Below are 24,319 nucleotides of genomic sequence, written 5' to 3'. Positions count from 1 at the left end.
TGATCTAACTTGAGGGAGTCCTGAAGCTTATTCCACCTATGGGGAGCATGAAAGGTGAAAGCAGTCTTTCTCCCAATTCTGTGTGTATAAATGGGATATCCAAGGTGATGTATTTGTGTAAAAGGAGTACAGTATTCCATATTTCTAAGTCTTAGAAGTGATGATGAATAAAATGGTAACTTATTTAGGATTCCCTTTACTCCTCTTCTCTCTCCCTATCTCCTCCCCTCCCCTCCTGTAACTGCTTCAGTTTCTTAATTTGTTGTTTCTCTCTATAGGTTTTACTTTCTTTCACTTCCTTTCTCTTTCTGTCTCTTTCCTCTCGTTGCTGCCTGTAAATTCCTCGAGTTTCTCCATTTGTCATCTTTCCTTTTTGTCTCTTCCCATTCTGTATCTCTCTTTGCCTCCCTAAGTTAATCTGCCTCTCCATCTCCCACTCTCACTTGTGCCTCTCCTGCACTAACTGGTCAGACTACTCAGTTTCCTCCGTAGCACACACACACACACACACACACACACACACACACACACACACACACACTTCAGCTTTCAGAGCTGTCTGACGTTTGTGTGTGTCCCAACCATTACCTCACGAGGCTTCCCTCTCCCTCTCCAAAAGCAACATGTCACAGCATGACAACTGCTCCCCTTATCCTGACTCGTGTGTGTGTGTGTGTGTGTGTGTGTGTGTGTGTGTGTGTGTGTGTGTGTGTGTGTGTGTAGATTGACCGGCGTAGCCAGTAGCGATTATCCAGTGACAGGATAGCAGATTCTCCCTCTCTGCTTGTGTGTGTGTGTGTGTGTGTGTGTGTGTGTGTGTGTGTGTGTTGTGTGTGTGTGTGTGTGTGTGTGTGTGTGTGTGTGTGTGTGTGTGTGTGTGTGTGTGTGTGTGTGTGTGGAGGCAATAGACAGGCTAAGGGATGAGATGAGGCCCAGTGGGAGAGGAAACCTCCATCTCACCTCCTCGTAACCCAGACTAACGAGGCAGCGAGAGGGAGGGGAGGAAAGATGGTTGGAAAAAAGAGAAGGGAAGGTGGAAGATTTGGAGCCATATTTTAGAGTAAGTTTGAGTATCATAGGAAGCAGGAGCGAGCCACACACTCATAACTCCGATGTAATCTTTTCAGTTTTAATATGAATTAACATGTTGGCAAATTTCCTCAGGATAAAAGCCACTAATCATTCCAGTTACCGTGGAGAGTGTGCAGTTGTTTCAGAACAATTAGCTCACATATGTCAACATGTATGTAAACCAAGACCCCATTTACATGCATATAAAATCCATATGTGCATAGCCACATTTACACTTCATTTACACTTAGCCGCATAGATTTGTCTCCGTTGGCAACATCACAAATCACAAGAAAACTCCAAGGCACTCTCTTTTAACCAGTTTGACTCCCTTACGAAGGCTTGATGCCAAAACACATCAGAATTTGTATTAAGTTCTAACTCGACAATGCTGTGACAATAAAGGCATTTCATTTTTCAATATTCAAATGGATCCTTATCCAAAAACCACCTCAAATTGAGTCTAGGAAGCATTCCGAGACCTTTTTTTGTTATCTAATTATAGCCTGACTTGGATTTCCCAGGCTACATGCTTATCGTTGTCGGCTCTATGCCAGCCTGGAGGGCGGTGGTATTGCACCTGAAGCTGCTGGGTAACAGCTAAAAATTGCCAAAAAGAAGGATAGCATCTTCACTTCAGCAGATTAGTTACAGCAGATAGCTAACAATTCCCCAGAAACAAACACAAAACACATGGATGACTCCGATGGTTGGAATATAAGCGAGACAACAGTTTTATCATATTAATGGGCTCTTTGTCACCCATAAAGATCATTCAGTGGTTGCAATGACCAGGCAACATTAAACACAACAGCATGTCATGCCCTCTGAAGGACCATAGCCAGTATGTGTTGTAGTCTCTGGTGTAGCTTTCTCTCCGTCACGTTGCCTGCAGTTGTCACAGGAGAAAGTACTTGCTGCTTCCACAGACCAACCTCGTTTGAACAATTGGATTTCAGTCTGTCTCGAACGCTTCTTGGATGAATTTCCACTTAACTTTTTTTGATATCCAATAGCCACTCCATGCGTCTTGGGCGGATCGGATGGCTACGTGTAAATGGGAGTCTAAGAGCCCATTAAGAGGTCATTTGTGGCCAAGAATAGCCCCCGGTATCCATAGAATGGAAAAATATTGAGTTGAAATCATAAAGTAGAAGACCAAGTGTACAGAAGTGTATACATATGCATTCGAGTTATAGTTTGAGTAGAAAAGCAGTTGTCACTGTGTGTGGTTGTATGAGAAACCCCCCCCCCTTTAGAAAACGTAAACTGCACTCTTATAAAAGCTGAATTATAATAACACATGATACCTTTGACTCAATATTTAAATACTGTGACAGTTTTTTGGTTATAACTCGTACTATAACCAAACTCATAGATGTCCGTAATGTCCAGTTCACTCAGCTACTGCAGAGGAGCCAGATACATTCAGAAAAGTTGAACCAACATTTACAGAATAAGCCATCTGAAGATGTAAATACGAGGGCTCGTTTCCTCCCTCAGAACAAGCCGTTTGCTCTCTTTTTAATTCCTGCACAGTACGAAAAACAACATGTACAGAGCGAGGTCATCCATCACCGTAGCAGGAAGCCTTCGCTTGATTCTGTCAGAGTTTGTTTGTTACTTCATTGTTCCCGACTTGAGTGCACATGCTACTTAACGCGCCTCGGTTCCTTTCAGTGGCCTGACTCCCGCTGAAAAAAATTACCCACTCTTCCAAGAAATAATCTCTCAAAATCATATCGTCTCACAAACTCTATAAAGGTTGTATTGACGATATCGAGTTTGAAATATATTACTGTAATTCTCCTCGGTCTTGCACACCTGCCAAAGTTGTGTTTCCGTCTTGAAATGAGAATAAATGGAGTTTAATTTCAGCTACCGCTAAGCCTGTCGTATGTCAGCGTGATTTATTTCCCGAGGATCTGATTCAGTTTGTCTTTAGCCAAGCTGCCCTGAAACCCACACCCACCATATGTGGAGGGATGTGGAGATGAGCGAGGTTAGAAAGCAACGAAGCAGCCCTTCTCAGAGGAAAGAACGTGAAGGATTAGGAGAAGGGTAGACAGAGGTGAGGATGAGGACAGGAAGAGATAGACGAGGTCAGAGAGATGGAAGGAGACAGAAAAATCTGCTACCGTCACATTCCTGAGGACTGTGGTCACGCTGGGACAGCTGCAGCATGTGGGTGTGTTTGTTGGACTGCGCGCGCGCGCGTGTGTGTGTGACAGGTCAGGTTCAGGAAAGGGACTGCTGACAAGATGGGGACGAACTGTATGCATGTGTGTTAGGGTTGAACGGCGGCCAGCGCACATGCTCGATCACGTCAGCAACCGCTTGACCTTTGACCCCTCAGCTCCTCGCCAGACTCAGACAGATGGGGAAAGAGGGAGAGGTCGCGCGCGGAGACGAACAGAAAGCAGATAAATGTAAGGGGGGGTTGGGGGGAGAAGGAGAGGCGGGAGATGGGCCGAAGAGTGCGAAATCCGAACAGAAAGGCGTAAATGAAGGGAGAAAGTTAATCCGAAAGAGTAGAATGAATCTAAAGGAAGATGACGGGAGGAGATGGAAGAAGAGAAAGAGCGTTCTGTCCAGATTCTGAGCTCGCCCGAGAGAGAAAACAAGACATGAATGCGTGAAAATGTTGACGGAGCGGAGCAAAAAGCGAGGGATAGCGAGTGAAAGAGTGCAGTCAGGTGAAAGTGATACGGCGGGTGAAACGGACATACAGGGTGGTCTCTCTCTCCCCTCTGTCTCTCCCTCTGTCTCTCTACCTCTCTCCCCCTCTCTCTCTCCTCGGGAGGCTGACACTTCCCTTCATCCGTTTGACCGCTCACAGAAGGGGGGATGAATAGAGGAGTGGAGAGGGGTGAAAGAGCGGGATGAGCGGAGAAGAAAGAGGGCGAAGGGAGGATGAGCAGCAGACGGACATCTAAATGCTCGCCCGCCGATCTATTGGAGAGCGGGAGAGAGACACACACACACAAACAACGGCTGACCACACACATAAACATGGATGCAAACAGTTCGAGTTAGCGCAGAACGCAGCAACACATTTGCTGTTAGTCGACACTTCTGCCCACAAACTTTCGGGCATAAAACTTTGCTATTGTCCGTCCTCCACAAACGCGCTCATAGAAATGTCGGTGCATGAGGCGTCCCAGTGGCCGGGCGGTCTGAGAGACGTACCATGTAACTATGCAACCGTGACGTCCTGGGTGCAAATCTGGCCACGGGCTCGCACTGTGTCCCATCCGCCCATTTCTCTCTCCTCATGTTTCCTGCGTGCTTTGCTGATAAGGTTGAAGCTCTATTTGGTGATTTATTTATTTTTTGACATGATATAACAAATTTAGCTTCAACTCAAGATCTGAAGAAGGTTTAACACTTCCTCTTTCATAAGCCAATTAAAATGAAAGAAGTGAAAGAGGTTTCCCATAGATCACCTACAAAGAATTAGGAGCTGAATCTGCAGCTCCCCTCGGCTTTATGGAGCTGTGTAATGAGTTTCAGCTCATTGTTTAGCGGTCAGCCCACAACTTTGCTGTTTCAGTTCACTCTCACCACTCTCAAAAAAGCTCTAAAAACCCACTGTACACTACCAGTTCAGCACAGACAAGACACAGTTAGAGACTAGCTGGTGAACATAGTGGAGCATTTAGCAGCTAAAGAGTCAGGTATTTCCCTCAGGAGTTGGTGGAAACCAAAAACGGAGCAAAAAAAGTGATTTACATTCACCAGATCGATACGAATACAACTCTAAATGAATGATCTGTAACTGCTGGATGTGTTAATGAGCAACTGTTCACCATATCAACTTAACAGAGGATGAAATATTAGTGTTGTTTCATAACTTGCTTCAGCTGCTCCCAAGTGGCCTTACATAAGGTATTTTTAAAATCAAGTTTTGCATGATTTATTTGTACTTTTTTACTTTTGTTTTCACACTAACTGACCTGATTTAAAACATCCTCCACCAGGATCAGAGCACTCAACCTCCTTTTTCTATCCTTTTTCTTGATTTAGTGCAATTCTTAGGAGCTGTACTGTCTTTATCTGCTCTCTCCCCTCACGCCTCCTCTTCCTCTACTTTCTCTCAATTTCGACTTCTTCCTCTTCCCCTTAAAGTGCGATTACCAGGCGTCGTGGAGGCTGATGTCTCTGTCCAACACACCGAGCACACACGCACACAGAGGGTTTACACACACACACACACACACACACACACACACACACACACACACAGAGACACACAACTCAAAATGGGTGCAGTGTAAGGTCAGTGGGATAAGTATCGGTGGCAGGGAGGGAGAACTAACAGTCAGACCCCCAAAACACCCTTATCTGATCACACACACACACACACACACACACACACACACACACACACACTCTTCCACAAATACTGTTTGCAGGCAACCTACACAGCCACATATACACACCTGTCCCTCTATTTCCCCCTACATATATTTGTATTTAAGCTGACTACACACACACACACACACACACACACACACACACACACACACACACACACACACACACATACATGCACAGCAGGGTCTAAGTGCAGTAAAGTGGTCAATGATCCTGCTGCGTTCAAGATAACACAGCAAAAAAAAAAAAAATAGTCGCTGCTCCAAATGTGTGCGTCCATATCTGCGGATTTATGAGTTCAAGCTATTATTTGTGTGGGAGAGGTCAGTGTGTGTGTGTGTTTCGCGGCCCCTGTCTCAACTTCCTGTCCTGTCTGTGGCCAGGCCTTATCGGTGTGACAACAGGTCAGGCAGTGGTCACAGCAACAGAGCTATTCAGCGTCCTGATTGGACGGGGTTGGGAGCGGCCGTTCGCTACTTCCGACCAATGGTCAAATAGTGGTCAGGATTAGGGGGGTGCTGGGAGTAGTGGCGGGGGGGGGGCGGTCAAGGTGGTTCAAACTCACTCACACATAAACTGATCTCTCAAACACATTAATAAATATCTTTGAGTCAAATAGTCACAGATATAGATGCACACACACCCACGTGTCTTCCTGTCTCAGAAAATGGATCACATCTTCTGTCACACAAAATAATGAGTGTCAGTTAATATTTTTATATATATATATATATATACACACACACATACGGTGACCGTGTGGTGACCGGGCCAGGTCATTGTTCTGTGTTATCAGTCTTGACCTCTCCGTCAGTCTCCCCGATACGACATGCATCTACACCCCTTCCTGTGTATGTATGTGTCTGTTTGTGTGTGTGTGTGTGTGTGTGTGTGTGTGCGGTCACTCCATGGTCAAACCAAAAAGTTGAGACTCTTAAACTGCTCTCACCTTTCAACTGTTTCCTGTTTTGGGGGTTGTTGAGGAGACAGAGCGAGTGAGAGATGTGTTTCATTTCAGGCTGCAGTGTAATGTTGTGAAACACTTCAGTGTCTCATTTTTTCTTTTTTTTTCTGGATCTGCAAATTAGATTTCTTTGCCTGCAGTAGAATAATTGTCTGAAGAGCAGTTTGGGGCCACAGATGCATTTAAAAGGTTCCTAAATGTGCACATATTTGAATTGCAGTTGTTTAGACAGCCTTTTTTGTCTTCTGACCCTTTTAAAGCAAAACGATGTCTGATTGCAACCTTATATATTGTAATGTGTAATGGTAGACCCACGAACAAAGGAGAAAATGCTGGATTGTTAATGCAGCATGTCCTATACTGATTGTTTAATCCCAGTGTCTATTTATGAAAATATTAATTGTAACTACAAATACTGATGAAACTATGTACTTTATCTAAACCTTTTTTATCAACTTGTGTATTCTCATTTGTAAGCTGTGTTCAACCACCACCTGTCGAAGGAATTTTTTATCTTTAAGATTTAGCAGATTGTTGCACTGGAATACAGAAGTTTTCAAGTTCATTTCTAGCTTAAACTGGTGATTGGACTGGTTTTTCCAATACTTTTAGGACACAAAATTGACAGAAATTGCCTCATAAGGTGGATATTTTCTTGCTTTCTCTTCCGAATGCAGCTGTATTAAGGATAAATACTTTGAGACCAAATGTTTAAAATAGCAATAAATGGTGTCTGATACCGTTTTTACCTAGTTAAAACAATCTTTAAAATACTCCTCCTGATTCACTGAATCTATAGATATGCAAATATTTTTAATTTCAAAAGTTGAACTACTATACAAGTTTTCTTTTACTAAACTGAGAAGTCTGTATGTGTACTGGAGGCTTCAAGTTTCCACATTACAATTGTGTTTAAGTTTCATTCTGGACCATGACTGGCTTTCCAAAATGCATCGTTCTTCACAATGAAGGTCAAACATCCAATAAAACAAAACACATTTCTGAGTGAAGGGGGACTTAAATCCACTTTGAATCTTTATTGACAGTTAAAAAAGTGCCAGAGTTCAGGTAGACCCTGAAAACACTAACCTAAATTAACTTGAATCAAATTAAATTGAATCCACATAAAAACGTTGTTTAACCCAAAATAGTTATAAAAAAGTGATTCAATCTAATTTGCCTGTTGAAGAGGAATTGAATCAGAATCAAACGGTAGTGGTTAAAGCTTTACCAAAGTGAAGTCTGAAAAGTGGACGAACCCAGCATGAACCCCCGTCCCAGAATTAACCTCTAAGACGTGTCTGGACCCAAATTGACTTGAAAAAAGTGGCCGAGGCCAAATTGACCTTTTTAAAAAGTGCTCGGGTCTAAATTGAGCTCAGAGCGGAGCTAAAAGCCGCTGTTTTTCTAGCCCTGTTTGTTTTGGAGTATTCTGTCTTTATTTGCTTTATCAGCGCACAGAGCAGCTCCCAGCAGGCCCCTCTGACTTCAGCCTGCACTCGTTTATCGTCTCCCTGTTTCTCACTCACTCGTTCTTCCTCCTCCGTAACATCTAGTTACCCTCCGCCTGACCTCCTTCGCTCCCTCCTTTCCCTTTCTCCTGCAGTCCTGTAATATTTCCCCAATCATTCTTTGTGAGTTTTCTCTCTTCCTTCTCATTTACCTCCTCTCATTCTCTCTCTCTCTCTCTCTCTCTCTCTCTCTCTCTCTCTCTCTCTCTCTCTCTGTCTCCCACTCAGTCTATGTCTCTCACTCACCCTCTCTCCATCTGCGTAGTGTCTAATTGACAGCAGAGACCCCTGGTTGAACCACCAGCACTCTTCTCTCATTTTTGTTTTCTTTTTTTTTTTCTTTCTCTCCACGCTCATTCCATTTCAGCCCCGTCACTTTTTTTTTTAAAGGGTCGCACAACTTCTCTGTCACTGCTTACGGAGAGAGAGAGAGAGAGAGAGAGAGAGAGAAGAAGGAGGTGAGAGACGGAGTAAGTGAGACAAAGATGGGAGTAAGGAGACAAAGAGAAAGGAGAGACAAAGCAGAAGGAGGAGAACATAAGTTAGTTATATAAGTAAGGTAGCTTAGAGTTCAGAGAAGCACGCCTGTGACGTGAAGATGTAAATAACAAGTCATTTAGGAGCCGTGTTCTTATTCAGCATTTGGTCACTTCTATTATACAGTCTACAGACACTTTATGTCGCTGAACTGTGTGAAAGTACGTAGGGATGCACAGATGTCACTTTTTGTATAGATAGCGATACCTAAACTCACGATACCATTCTGATTATTTTCCAAGTGGAACCAGGGTCACGTGTAAGGTGACTGCAAGTGTTTGGCATTCGGGTGATACAACAGTGATTGAGCGGGGGATTAGTTAACCTTGCGGGGCAGCTGGACTCGCGAGATCATTGAATAACGCGAGAATCCGTCTTGCCTCAAGACTTCAAGCTATGTTCTTGTGTCAGAATCAGCGTCCTTTTAGGAACTGCTGGCAGCTACGTCATGAGCTACGGGTGTAGTTTAATGCTAGGTGTGTGTGACGGCACGTGTGAGAAGTGACTGTTTGCTCGAAAGCAGCAATGACGGCTGCCAAATAGATTTGCTCTTCCCAGCTACCGTACCATGACCTCTGCTGTCTGTCCGCACATATGTTGTGTGTTATTATCATGAATTGGCAAGAGTTTTTGGTATCCAGACCATTTTTTAACCTTCTTGCTGCTGACCAGAAAGTTTCTAGCTTGAATACACCAGGTAACTAAACACATTCTGCCTGGCTTGTGTGTTTTGTTGCTTTTTTTCTTGATCCCCAACCAAAATTAGGCCTAAAAATCCAGTGGTGCTGTTCTGTATCTGACCTCTGACCTCTCCCTGTGCGGGAACAACACAAAAGATAACTTGCCTACAGGGAGCGATAAAGCATCATGATTTTATCTTTTCTTTGCTGTATTTTATTACCCTGCAGATGACGAGCAGTCGACCCACTGTGGATTAATAAAGTACAGTATGTACTGTACATTGAAGGAGTATCACAGTGGAGGTTGTGCTGTATTGTGGTTTCTGGCAGCCGTGTGCTGCGGTCATAGAAACGAGGCTGCAGGCAGATGTACAAAGATACAAGCTTTTGGTTTTAATTTAATTTTTGGCCCTCCAGTAAGAAAGAAAAATTAGTTCCCTGTTGCAAAGCGATAACATCCAAGCTTACTTCATTCCATTCATAGTTCAAGATGGAGTGATACTGTCCAAGCTGCAGGGTACAAGCTTGTGTGCTTATAAGAACCAATGTAGGGCCTTTCATGCACTCCCAATGGGAAGTTAAACACAAATGTTAGACTATAGTAAAGAAGTGCAAGACGAAGAAAAAAAGTGTAAGAAAGTTTCAGTAGAAGTGAAGGAGCGTCCAGCAGGTACTGTGAGCACCAGTAGCCGGACAGCAATGCCTGATAACCTCTGAATGTGACCTTTGACCTCTTGCTTTCAGAGGTCAAGAGCTGACTTTGGGGTTAAGTGTAAAATCCTTTTTACAGTCAGTTTCTGTTGAAGGAGAGATGGACCACACTTGTTTTCTGACTGGTAGATAAGCAGAAAATAAATCAGCAGCAGTTTTGATCACCAATTAGTCGGAACTTTCTCTGGTTCCAGCTTGTCAAATATGTTTAAGCTTTTCTCAAACAACTCACAAATTAATTGATAAAGAAAATAGTTCCTAGAATATACAAGCAGATGTTTGGTGGAGCTTTATTGGTACTATTCAAATGTAGCACCGCAACATGTATTGTTTTGATAATAACAAAGTCATTTTCCAAGGAAAAGTGCCAAACGCGAGGTGATTCCAATTTCTTAAATATGGGAATTTGCTTTTTTTCCATGTCTTAAAATCATAGTCAGTGGAATATCTTTCAGTTTTGGATAGTTGGCCAGACAAAACAAGCACTTTTCTGATATCATCTTTGGCTTTTAGATTTAGATTTTGTAAAGTTTTATAGATCAAACAATTAATCGTCAGATTAATAAATTGTTAGTTGCTGCCCTACTTGAATGTCTGTCATGTAGTTTGCATTTAATTACTTATTATGGTTTTTAATAAGTAATTAAATGCAAACTATCTATTAGGCCTACATTTTTGTAAATTTAAAGTTGAGCATCTATAGTACTAGACAGAATAGAGTGAACTGAATTGTTCAGTCTCCACCAATAAGCTGTTGAATGTTACAAACACTCTATAAACTATTTGTAGGCAAACTATCCAAATAAAGTGGAACCACATCTAATACAACAAACCTTACTTAAGTTAAAAATGCTGTGTTTTCCTGGTCGGAAGATTCTCTAAATCAGGCCATACCACTAATGTCAGATTATCATTTATTCCTTGCGGTGGCATTGAGTTTAAATGTTAAATCTAGTAGTAAAGAGGTCTGTACTTGCTGGAAATAGCTTGTTTTCCTCTCTGAGACCTTTGTCCTAGAAAACTGTGGCAGGTCACCATGACGCTGATAGGCAGGTGTCAAAAGAATCCTTTTTCCTGGCCATAAGAAAACTCCTTTTAGTGACCTTTCCACCCTGCGGCTTGGCACAGACTGAAAGATGGAGAGAGAGATATGTAAGCAAAGAGAAAGGAAGATATAGATTGAAGGGAGGGAGGAGTTGAGAGATGACAGACGAGTGTCTGAAATCCACTTTTTCTGCTTTTAGTGAAATCTTAACTCGTTGGAAGGACACAGATGACCGCTGTGATGGACAGGTGTCAAGATGCTCCATCCTTATATTCCCCCCGCAAAGAAATGGTCTTCTTATATTTGTTTCCTTCTGACCTTAAACACAGCCCAGGTAGACGGAGACATGATTGACAGGTGTCAGTGTGGTCTTTGTGCCGGTGCTGAACTCTGAACTCTGATCTCAAATGTGGATTTGTCGCTGGACTTGAGGAAAGGAGGGAGAGATGACTGATGACGGACAGGCGTCAAAGCAAACTCCGTTTTTGTTTGCGGTGGCGACAGTCAGAAGCACTTTCTCTGTTTTTGGTGACCTCCCGAAGGTCACGTGTCTGGTCTTGAAGCAGAGACCAGAGAGAGAAATGTCCGCCTTGAAACGATTCAGTCACCATGAAAGCTTTTTATATTTGCTATCAGCTTGGTCTCCCTTCTGCGGCTTTTGCTTTGCAATAAAGAAATGGTCACCACTGCGGCTGGACAACGTAAAGAGTGATCTCTGGAAAGTGCAGTAGATAAATGGACGGATGATTGATGGCTGGAGGAAGGTTTTAGAAAGAACAGGCTGCAGAGATGGACGGGTGCCAAAATGACTGCTTTTTCCTGATAAAAGTCAAATCCACTTTCCCTGCTTTTAGTGACCTTTGACCCTCTTACCTGTCAGATTTAGAAGCAGACGGACGACTAAGAGAGCTGTGAGAGGATGCAGGGAGGGAGGGGTGATAATGGAGCAGTGGAGGGTGAGAGGAAAGGGTGAAACTAGGCAGGTGGAGTTTAAAAATGTTATTTTAATTACAAAATCTATATCTTAATCTATCTTCTGATATATAAATGGTCTTTGGTTCACAATTTTCTTTGCCTCATAGCGGAAACATTACATAATCACAACCTGTGTGTGCGCGCACAGAGTGTAAACATGATGGATTCTGGGTGACCCTGACGTTTGGCCATTAGGAATGGGAACACGGCAATTCCCCGACGGTCCCAAACAAATAAATCCTGCCCACAGCCGGAATAACCATTAACAAGTCTGCTAAACACTGCGAGGGAGGAGGGGGGGAGGGGGAGGAGGAGGAGGAGGAGGAGAGTGGTGCAAGAGGTACTGGTGGAGAGCAAAAGAAAGAAGGGATGAAGGAGTAAAGTTGACCTAACTAAAGTTGACCTGGAGAGAATGAGGAGAAAAGAGGAGGAAGGGGTATGTACGGAGAGGACAAGAAAGAAGGGATAAAGGAGTAAAGTTGACTTTGAGTGAATGAGGAGAAAGGAGGAGGTAAAAATAAAAAAAGGTAGGTGAGGTCAAGTATAGAGGGAAAGAAGGGAGGGATGAAAGATGGGAAGGAGTAAAGTTGACGTGCAGAGGGATGAGGAGAATAGAAAGATATAAAGGAAGAGAAAGAAACAAAGAGGAGGAGGAAGAGGAGCTAAATGGGTGAGGAGAGGATGAAGGAAGGAATAAAGGTGAAATAGAGAAGAAAAAAGGGACAGGAGAGAGGAGGAGGTAAAAAGAAAGGAAAGAGAAGAGGTGGGGGAGAAGGAGGATGGAGGGATGGAAACTGGAGTATAGTTGATGGAGAGAAAGGAGTATGAACAGGGGAGGAAGGATGACGGGATAGGAGAGAAAGAATGAGGAGAGTAGAAAGAAAAAAGAGTTGATAAAGGAGTTAGAGAGGGGAGACCAGAAAGAAAAGAGGGACTGAAAGAAGGAGAGAACAAGGAGAGTAGAAAGAAGGTAAGGAGGATGGGAGGAAGAGCATGTAAAAAAAAAAAAGGGGGGAGAACAGACTGGGCAAGAAAGGAGGGATGGAGAGATGGAAAGTCGGTGTGAAGAGGATGACAAAAGGAAGAAAAGACAGAGAAGTTAGAGAGGAGAGATGGAAAGGAGGGACAGAAAGATATAGGAATAATTACAGTTGAGAGAGAGGAGAGGAAGACATATGGGGAGTGCAGAGAAAGAAAGAAAGGAGGGATGGAAAGGAGAGGATAAGAAAGATGGAGGGAGTAGAAGAGGAAAGAGAGGAATGAAAAGAGTGATTGAGTGACTGTTCAGGGAGAGAGAGAGAGAGGGAGAAAAGGGAGATGCGAGAACGTAAAGAAACAAAGGAGAAAGGGGGAGGAAGGGAGGGAAGGGAGCGAACCCCATTAGCGGAGGAGAAATGAGAGAAAACAAACAAGAAATGTGAGGGTAACACGTCACTTTGTTTTTCTGCTCGTCCCCCCTAGAAGAATAAGAGGAAGCAATAATCTGTGTGTGTGTGTGTGTGTGTGTGTGTGTGTGTGTGTGTGTGTGTGTGTGTGTGTGCGCGGGAGGAGACAGGAGCGATAGCACGGGGGAGGTCATGGCGAGGTGAGAGAGGGGGAGTGAGACGGAGAGAGAAGTTCAGCGAGAGGTGAAGAGAGAGACCTGCCGTTTTCTGTGTGTGTGTGTGTGTGTGTGTGTGTGTGTGTGTGTGTGTGTGTGTGTGTGTGTGTGTTTAGGGTGAATCGGGGGTCAGTTGTTGTGTGTGTGTGTGTGTGTGTGTTTGCCAGGAGGACCTGCTGGCTCGCGTGTGGCTCGTTTCTTTTTTTTTTTTTTTTTTTTTTTTTCCGAAGGCCCACGCTCTGCCTTTTTTTTCTTCTTCTCTTTTCCATTTTCATCAGTCTTATCTGCCTCTCGTCCTCCCCCCTCCTCCCTTCTGTCCTCCCTTCTTGTTGCACTTCTCCTACTGCTTTTACCCTCCATCGCTCCTCCCTCCCTCCCTCGCTCCTCCAACCAATCTTACCTACTGACCTCAAGTTCACCCAAAACTCCCTGTGCTCCCACTTCTTCAGCCCTCTCCTCTACTCGTCCTTCTCTTCTTTCCTTTCTCGTCTTCTATCTTCTCTCCTCAGCTCTTTTCTTTCTTGCCCTCCTATCCCATCTCCCTCACTCTAGTTTCTCCTCTTCTTTCTCATCCGCTCGCCTCTCCTCAGCAACTCTCCTCTTCATCATTTCCACCTCCCTTTTTCTCCTCCTATTCTTTTCTCTTGTCGTCTCTTCGCTCATCTTCTCATCCGCTTCCTCCTCTTTCTCTCTTTTCCATCTATACCCTCTCAGTGTTTCCTCTTCTTTCATCCCTTCATCCCTTCTCATTGACTTTCTCCTCTACTCTCCTTGTCATCTCTCCCCTTCCTAATTTCCTTTTTTTACCTCTCTCTCCTCATTTAATCTCCTTATCCTCCTCTCCTTGTTTCCTCTCATCTGTCCTTAACCTCCATACTGCCACTTGTTATTCCTCCTTTCCTCTTTTCCTCTCTGCTCTCCTCCTCCTGTTCCTTTGCTCTTCAACCTCCTTTCCTCCTCTCCTTCACAACTGTCTGTCACTCCTGGTGATTAACCTTATTTGGTCTCCGATACAAGAACGAGAGATAGTGGAAAAAGAAAGAGAGAGAGAGAGATGTACTGAGCGTGTTTCCAGAATAAAGACAGCGATCCGCTCTCAGATAAAATGAAAATCTCATGGACCTCAGTCGCCAGCTTATCTCTGTGTGTGTGTGTGTGTGTGTGTGTGTGTGTGTGTGTGTGTGTGTGTGTGTGTGTGTGTGTGTGTGTGTGTGTGTATTGCTGAATATTGTCTATGTGCTTGCGTGAGTGTGTGTTAACACGGCTTTTCAGGGTTACTTCCTCTAAACAGACCGCTACGGTATCTATCTCTATCTGGCATGCTTTCACCTTGTATTTACCACACACACACACACAGTTGTGTTTACACCACTTCAGAGGACATTACATTGACTTACATTCATTTCCTTGACATTTCCCTAACCTTTAACCCTAAAATGTAATAATTTATGTTGTTATTTTATGATTTTACATGACGTCCCCAAAAGGAAGGTGAGTCCCCACAATGGGACCGTGTAAACCAGTGGTTCTCAAACTTTTTTGGCGTGCCCCCTTTCATAAGCCACGCTCCACCATCCCGCATTTTTTATCAATCATTACCAATGATAGGGGAAGTAACTAATAAAAAAAGGAATCCAAGTTGAATTTAAGTGGAATAAATCCCAATAACATCAGCAATATTCATTCCTTTAACTTAGTTTCACTCCATATTTTTCCACTTGTCATTCACACCCCACCTGCAGTGGCTCTACGCCCCTATACAGTTTGAGAGCCACTGCCTTAAACCGAGTCTTCAGCCTAAAATGTAATGATGGATTCGTGTTGGGTCTCCAAAAGGAAGGCAAGTCCCCACAATGTGACTGTGTGAATAGATTTATGTCCCCACAACATGAGTATACATGTCAACACACACACACACACACATCGCAGCGAGGTGCATGTACACACATAAACTGCCTGCACACAAGCAGATGGTGACATTCTGACAAACACCATCAAAAACAGCTTGTGTGTGAGTATGTGTCAGCATAGCAAACACACACACAGACACACACACACACACTTTCTCACGTATCTTTACCTAATTAACTGACAGATTTGTTCACGTAACCTCATAGCCAGATGATATTTGGGCTTTATGTAACCTCCTTTTCTTGTCTGTGTACCTGTTTATGTCTGCACATGTTGCCTGTTTTCATGCTGTGTGTGTGTGTTTGTACTTGTTTATATGGGAAGATTAGCAGGTCAAACCTCGGCCGTGCGAGGGTGAAGTCGGGGACAAACGAGAGAGAGAGAGAGAGAGAGAGAGAGAGAGAGAGAGATGAATACAGAAGTGAAAGGACGGACTGGAGGGAGGAAAGGATGGGAGGGAAAGGGGGAGGGAGGGATGGAGGAAGAGATCAGGAAGTCCAAATCAGCCATTCGTCTTGTATTCTCCCTCTAAAGCCAGATTCAGAGGAAACACCAGTTTTATTAACTTTTAAGTGAACGTAGAAAATATTTAGGACACTTCCTGTTTTCATGAATAGCTCTGATGAGGTGAAATCAGGTGAAAGCCATGACCTCTTTACTCATTCGATTGTTGTAAATGTATGTGGTCCGATTCATTAATTTAGTCCCTCAGCTTCAAGTTTAATCTTCAATCTTAAATCATTAGTTGTTACTCCACTATGTTCAACCTTTTTTATAACTAGTCTGTTGCCCTGCAGCATGTCTTAAAAATGAATCTGAATTTCCCCAAAATTCTGCACATATGATTCTTTGAGAAAGAACTGGTTTAAAGTTAGAATCCAGAACGTTTTCACAACTGTGTGTTTTCTTATAATAACCGAGTTAAACACCTGATTATGTTTGGAAAATCTTGTTTCGGCTGACCTCCTCTCCTCGCTGCAGTGCTGTAGAAGTGTACTCCAGGGTGTGTCAGTGCACAACAAAGCCCACTTCTTATCACACCCATCAGTGATGTTGGATATTTGTTGCTTCTCAGTCAGGTTTTCATGAAATAATTTAATTTTAACCCTGTGAGATTGCATCCACAGTTCTATTGTACCCATATTTAACAATGTATGCCAAAAGACAGTTTATAAAAACTTGGTTTCTTTGTATTCAAATCCAGTCCTTTTTACTTCTATAAAACAAAATGTGATGCTTGCATGTCAATAATATCAATAATATCATAACATTAACCCGTCCATCAATCTTTAACTTTGGCAATACAGAGCAAACATTCATTAGTCAGATAGCAACAGCATAGCTATCTATCAGAGTTTTTTCTGAAAGTCCGGGTCATACTGACAACTGTACAAAGACACAGCATGAATCTCACATTTGATATAGAAAATATTGTCAACTGCTAATGTACCTGCCGCGAGCATGAAACCGATCAGGTCTTATTGGCTACTGCGACAAGTCCCTCTCGATAAATATGCGAAAGCAAAAAGCACGCCGATTTCCGTTTAACTTAACTTGAAGGATGTGGAGGTGTGAGTGCTACCAACAAATACCAGTCTCCAATACTTTTTATTTATTTATGTGGTTGTGTGTTGAGCAGCTGAATGTCCTGCAGGTCAGGCCGCAGTCAGCTGGTCAGTAGGACAAACATTCAGGCGTTGTGCTGTTCAGTGAGCAGTAGTGCAATCCAGAAGGGTCAAAATTAGAGGCAAAATTTCTTCACAACCCACGTAAAAAAAAAAAAAACACCTGAATTCAACCTTATTTTCTCTCTTTCATCCCCCTGAATCCCATCATTACTCTCCAAACTTTGAAAGTGTGTCACCCACGTCTTCTGTCCACCTTTTACTCCTTCTTGTTTGCCTGATAGCGCACCTCCATCGCCCAACACTCGCTATCTATCCATCTTCATCTGCCCTTCCTTTACCCCTTCTCTCTGCTGTTATCCTTTTCTCTCCATCTGTGTCTCTTTCCATCTTTACTCTCTCATTTTCTCCCCCCCCACATGTGGTTTTGCTCTCCATCTCTCTGTACTCCTTCCCTCCCTCTCCTCTCCTCTTCTCTCATCCCTCGCTCACATATGGTTTCTCTCTCCGGATCTGTGTGTGTTTGGTGTTACCCAGAGTTCACTGGGGCTCCCCGCTCATATATGTGAGTGTGTGTGTGTTCTACAGACGGAGATAGAGAGACAGAGTGTGTGTGTGTGTGTGTGTGTGTGTGTGTGTGTGTGTGTGTGTGTGTGTGTGTCTGCAGGCTTACGGGTTTGCCTGCCTGGGCCTGTTTGTGTGTGTGTGTGTGTGAGGTAGAGTTCAGCAGGGCAGCAGCAGGTTATGCAACAGTTTCTAATGTGGGTCATTTAGAGGAAGAGTTCAGCCCCCCTTTCGTTCAATCTTACTCGCCTTTTCTCCCTCCCTCCCTCCTTCTTTCAACCCTTCGCTCTAGTCTCTCTCTCTCTCTCTCTCTCTCTCTCTCTCTCTTCTATTGCATATTTTGTTTATTTGCCTAAATATGAATGTGTCCAGTATACAAACTGAGCAGTTCAGATTTAAGGAGCATTTTGATGAAGTTTCTTCCATATTCCATTATTTATTAAACAGGTCAGACGTTTATTTAGTAACAATTGATTAATATGAAAGCAGGGGCGTGTCCAGACTTTTTAGACTGGGATGGCACAAGAGGGGCACTGACTTATGCGGGGGTGGCCAATTAATCCAATTTCAGTACTGTTTAGGGACCCCAGTACGCAGAAATATTTAGATACACTAGGTAAAAAAAAACACAAAAAAACTGCATGGGATTAGCATAAAGTGGGCTTTCTGCAAAGTGGAGACTCGTGGGCACCCATAACACCAATTTTCATTAAAATATCTGGAGGTCAGAGGTCAAAGGATCCCTCTGAAAATGGACTAATGTACCATGGATTGTTGTGAGATATTTCAGATACTGCTGGAATGATAAGTGGACAAAGTTCAAGTAAAGTTTTCAAAAACAGGCACTTTGAATTCCTGGAAATCTAGCCAGAAAAAAAAAGCCATCACAAATTTCAAATGAAGCAGCCTTTCTACCTAACTGATAATCACTTGGGTAACACTTTGAAATGATCTCACTGTGATGTGTCCAACCCCAACATCCTGTTTTATCTGGAATTACATCATATTAGGTAGTGGCAAGATCATTTCAAGGTGTGTTTAAAGTTATCTGGAGAGCATCAGGATTGCAAAAAAAAAAAAAGGGTGCAAGGAGAAGAAGAAATTAGTGTATTTAGGTGTATTTTTCAACTTTACCTTTATTCACAAAGAAATATGCAAAAGAAAACACAACCTAAATTATAAAACAAGTTAGAGAGCAACTTTATTTTTAACCAGAAGAATATTTGGTTGGTTTCAGCTTCACAATATGAAATTGTTAGTTTTTTTTTTAAGGTTTTATATCATAATAAAAACAGTATTTTTGGCTGCTGATCAGTTAAATAGCAATCTTAAGACAAACCTTCAGGTCTGGAAACATGATTTTATCTTGGATTTAATACATTTTACTAATCTCATTCGAACTGCCAGACTCGGTCACAGTATTTAAGGTTTCCTACCATTTCTTTTAAAGCGTCGAAGCTGCTACAAGTTCATATTTCCCTGCTTTAAAACCGGCCACCAAATCTTACACAGGTGACGTGTTAGCGTGGGATCTGATCTGCTGGATGACATTGGTGTTTATTTTCTCAAAGCTTAAAGGGGAAAAAAAACTGAGGGTATTTTTGTGAGTCAATACCTTTTTGTTCATCTCTGCCTCTCTGTCTTTTTGTTCTAGTTACTGGACCTGTTCACGCAGTGGGATTGGTCGACCTACCTGGCTGACTACGGCAAACCCACCTGCAAATACCTGAGAGTCAACCCACACACTGCACTGGCCCTGCTAGAGAAGTGAGCAGTCATTCACTCATCTACTGTTTGTCACTCGTTCGTCATTCTGGTGCATCTCTTCCTCGATTCTTTATTTCCTTCTTTGAATCCATTGACAAAACCATAATCTTCAGCAATTTTGATAATCGATAAACACGTATTGTCAAACAAAATTTGCGGCCCGACATCGAAGCACCGGTTGATCTTCGAGAACTCCACCCACCTTTACCTCCACCTCAACCGCTCTTTTCTGTCCCCTGTCTGTCTTCTCTGCCATGTTATGACAGGTTATTTAAGCCGTGAGTATCGTCTCTGTTGTGTGGGAGTAATGTTGGATTCTGGCATGTTGTACTTATTAGATGACTAATGAAGCATGAATATACAAGTGGATATGTAAAGCGAGGGTGTGTGTAGTATCACTTCAGGGATTTACATGGTTAAACGCACGCACAACCTCTCTCACAAATAAAAAAACAAAAGACTCGTGTCATAATAATACTGATGTTTATCTCTGTGGCCGTTAGTGATGAACAACAACACCCACATCATGACTATGTTTACCATCAGTTTCACGAGATAGCGTGGAAAACCACACACATACACAACCTGCATTCACACAAACAGTTGTAATCTGAGTTTGGGGATTACGCCCTGCTTAGGTTCTCACCCAGATACATCCTCAGACACACACACAGTCCTGTGATCCATTGTTCAGTACAGCGCGGTTGACCTTCCTTAATCAGGGTCAGCATTTTCTCTCCCGAGCTCCACACAAGGCCCAGGCCTGGTGGTCCGTCTGTGCCCAGGAGGAAGCACCCTGCTGGGGCTTGTCTGCTCTGCTGGGCCCCTGAACTTCCTGGAGGTCCATAACAGTCCAGTGTTCTGCAACAAAACACACACGGAGACGCACTGTCTCATGTGACACTGAGCCACACACACACACACACACACACACACACACACACACACACACACCAAACTTCGAAATGTCTTTTTCTTCTTTAACAGGTGTCTGTACTGAGCATGCTCATACAATTGCGCACTTGTGTGTGTTTTCCTGAATGCATCAGATGAACTCCTGAGTGCATTTTGGTATACTTACAGCATTCAAACCCTGAGAATAGCAAATAAAATGTGAGATACTAAAACAGACCATTAACCTCATTTAATTTCTGCTTTCTTCTTTTCTTTCTCTTCCTTTATAACCCCATCATTTCCTCTCATCCTCCATCCATCCCTTCCTATTCTCCAGGATGAGGGAGACGAGCAGGAAGAACAACGTCTTCGCCCAGTTCAGGAAGACGGACAGAGACAGACAGAAACTCATCGACACCGTCATCAAACAGCTACGCAACCTCATCGCACAGCACCACACCTAGAGCGGGCCTCCTGATTGGATCAGCAGGCCTGGAGCCACCATCCAATTGGCTGATTTGAAACCATCCAGCCTGATGCCATAGCTGATCTATGCACCTTAACTCCACTGGACTTCCAACTACCACAGTCAGTTCCTATTGGTCGTATTTAACACCCATAGCAACCAGTCTAAACCTGCAACGAGCTCATCGGATAACAAGCTTCATCCATCTGCTATGTGACTGAAACTCTACTGGTTATCAGGCCTCAACGAAGCGATCCCATTGGTTACTTCCTGACGGAAGACTGAGAGGAACTCACTCTCAGTGAGAAACTCACTACATGCAAATGCTGAACTTAAATCTTTCAAAAAACAAACAGTCCGGTTCAAATTCAATCTGAGGGATCTAAACTGAGTACTCTTATTAGCTGGAGAGAAGGAAGTAAAGAAACTCTCTTATCTGATTGGTTCCTTCAAAATAATTTCCATCAAACAAACCTGAAGTCTTCCTAACAGCTGATATTTAAGGATAATTGGTGATATTCTGTATTTTTCTTATTGTCAACAAACCAAGTCTGTATTAATCCGCCCCTGAAAATAGTCCCCAACAAGCGCTCCATTTAAAAACTACAGCACGCGCTGTTTTAGGAAATTTAAAAATGAAACTAATCTAAAATTTGTGACCTATTTTTAAAGTCTTCAGTAGAAACCAACGCGTCATTCGTTTTGGTCTTTTTCTTGACAAAAAGACAAATTACAGCATATAACCAATCACATCCTTGATCTTATTCCTAAAGGCAACTTTAATGTGAGAGATTTCTGATCTGTGGAGAACAAGAGCATAAAAAGATTATAAAATTACACATTAACATTAAGGTGGCGCATGTCAGTGAAAATATGTGGTTATCAAGGAGCAAAGCCAGCTAGAACAGTGAGGAAAAGTACTTAAAACCACATTATAATTAATAAACAAATGCAGTGTAGTCAACTAAAGTGTGGGTCGTCTTCTTGTTCATCCTTCAGGCGTGAAAAAAAATCTTCCAGCTTCCATTTGCGGTGTTTTTGCTTCAGTCACTCGATGCTGTTGGGAATTGTTTAACATAATTTGTATGTCTGCAGCTTGGGAACGTTATCCTTTTTTAGCTGTGACTAACGGTAGACTCCTGTTTTTTTCATAGAATTTATTATTCGTACCACAAGCTTCCCATTTCCTAAAATGTAACCTGATGATTCAGCAGTCTGTCCTCATCCCCTCCTTTCTCTCGCAGACAACCTTTAATGTCTTCCACATTGCTCCCCCCTCACTGAGGCACAATGACCGAACGTATTGAATGTACATCAGAGAGGGTCGACTTCCGTAGCAGAATATCATTTCAGGGTTGTGACGTTTTAACATTGCAGCCAGAAAAAGCACTGAACTGAAGATCGGGTCTGGAGAACGACGGATATATCGGTGGCGAATCGACAGAATGTTACTGCAGTATATATCCCCTTATTGTCTAATAAAGGGGGATATTAACACAACATGGCAACCCTGTTCCCTTCTTAATACACAACCTGCGAACACTTGAACGGGCGACGCTGCTCAGATCTGGCGATGTTATTCCCTCTTCGTAAAGAAAAGCACAGCGAGTGTTTGGGCTCTTAAAGGGGGATGTTGTCCAAACATGGCAACCCATTCCTCATCTTTCAAACTGGATCATATTTGAATTTGGGGGGGGAGGAGGGGGGTGTTGAGCATTTTCTACTCTTCATGTATAAATAACTGGGTCTTAAAGAGGGGGATAATGCTCTAATCTGGCAACCGCTATAAAGTAAATAGTGTTTTGTTTTGCCTGGTTGACTAGAAAGGAACTAATTTGTATAGAAAGCGTTGTACTAATGCCGAGCACACACACTTTTATGTCTTCCATAAACACATGCCAAGCTGTGTGTGTGTGTAGTGTGGCGACTTGTACACACACAAAGGTTTGTTTAGTTGAAGCACAGCACATAATTACACTAGATTATTATTTTTTAAACTAATATGGGTCTCTGTGCTCTTTGTGTTGCTTTTTTTTTTTTTTTTTTCAAACTTGGGTGCAATAATAGCGTTAGAAACTGCAGCATTTTCTGTGTGTGTGTGTGTGTGTGTGTGTGTGTGTGTGTGTGTGTTGATTATGGCGCTTTATAAAAGGGATTCAAACCTTCGGTGTGTCAGAAAGGAATTTGAAGTCTTCCGCTTCCTCTCTGTTCCACAAAAGGTGGACGTTCGATCAGTTGCCATGTTTTGATTGACTGAGCGACATCGTGTGTGTGTGTGTGTGTGTTTCGGTCTGTGTGCATGCCGGCACTGTGAAATCAAGTGTGTGCATTTATGCAGATGTGTATGTTGTGTGTTGTGTGTGTGTTGTGTTTTTTTTTTTTCATCCATCCTTTGCTGTGTATCATTTTTAGGTGTTAGTAAGGGAATGGGGCCGTCGCTGTTGAATGTGCCTTTGCTGTATTATTTTTTCTTTTCCTGCCAATAAAGCAGCAACACTGTGGTGTTTAAACTCTGTACAGTAAAATGAGGAACTGACGAAAAAGAAAAGTCTTAACTCAACATCCACCTGCTAGCTTTTTTCCAGAGCTTTCAACCACATCTCACAGTTTGGAGGTCTGTTTGTTACTTTGTCTTTTCTGTGACACAAATTCTAATGCTAGGTGCCGTTATTTGCTTTTATCCAAGCCTCTAGAAACGGTAATTTTTGTGAAATTGATGACTGATCAGCAGCTCTGTCATACTTTAAAACCTAAAATGTCTTTTTTTTTTCAGTAAAATTAAAGTCAGAGTTAGGAATTATCTCTTAATTTCAAAGAAAAGAATTTATAATTTAGACATTTTTTCTTATATCTGTTATAAAAAAAGTCCCCAATAAATAAAATTCAAAATATTTAAACCTTTTTTGTTATTTGATCCATTTCAGTTTGTAGAAATAAGTTCTCTCCTTGTACTAAAGTTTAGCGTTTAGATTTTGGACATTCTTTCCAACAGAGCTCCGCCATTTGTTGAACTCCTTGCTCGAGAGCACTGCGGCAGCCACGAGGCATTCAAACTGACAACCCTCCGCTGTAACAGGTTCTCCAGAGTCCTCACACTGCAGATGTTGTTGCTTACTTGTTTGTTTTGTATTTTGTAAGCAGAAACCTTTGCTGAGACAGAAGCACTGTACGCGCTGTTATATTAAACCACTAATGAATGAAACTAAAGTAAAATACTAATAAAGTTGCAACAAATGCCAACAGACAAATATGGAATAAATGGAAAACTGTTGAGAATATTTTGTCCTGTCTTGTTATTTCATGAAGTTCAAGGTGATCTGATTGTTGATAGAGATCATGTTATCTTCTTATCCACCTAATTTATCTTGTTGTAGCATGTAAATTGGTACAGTATCAGTCGTTTGATCAATAAGTCCACTGACTACTTGTTCTGGTTAACTAAAAATTAACTTTTCTGTTATTATAAGTTGTGAACCTTAAAAATATTATTTTTGACCTTATTTCTTTCTTTATAATTAAGAATTATTCATTTATATTTTATATGATAAAATTCATTTTTTTAGACGGTAGTGGCCTTTTTAAAAGAAAATATGATAAGCAATGTTAAGAGAAACTTTCAGA

The 24,319-nt window shown here is 42.4% G+C and overlaps 1 protein-coding gene across 2 annotated transcripts in view; it reads left to right on the top strand.

The window, feature by feature from the left end:
• exoc6b (exocyst complex component 6B) overlaps window positions 1-23,974 on the top strand; it is a 97,249-nt gene extending 73,275 nt beyond the window's left edge. For both annotated transcript variants that reach the window (XM_051400054.1, XM_051400052.1), the window contains 2 exons: window positions 19,226-19,338; window positions 20,570-23,974. In XM_051400054.1, coding sequence (XP_051256014.1) covers window positions 19,226-19,338; window positions 20,570-20,696 — 240 coding nt within the window. In that variant the 3' untranslated portion in view covers window positions 20,697-23,974. The remainder of the gene's footprint in view (window positions 1-19,225; window positions 19,339-20,569) is intronic.
• Window positions 23,975-24,319: the final 345 nt, after the last annotated feature.

Source organism: Dicentrarchus labrax, unplaced genomic scaffold (assembly GCF_905237075.1).
Source record: "Dicentrarchus labrax unplaced genomic scaffold, dlabrax2021, whole genome shotgun sequence".
NCBI lineage: Eukaryota > Metazoa > Chordata > Actinopteri > Moronidae > Dicentrarchus > Dicentrarchus labrax.
Note: the sequence above shows the minus strand (reverse complement) of the source record. Positions and strands in the feature narration are given on the sequence as shown.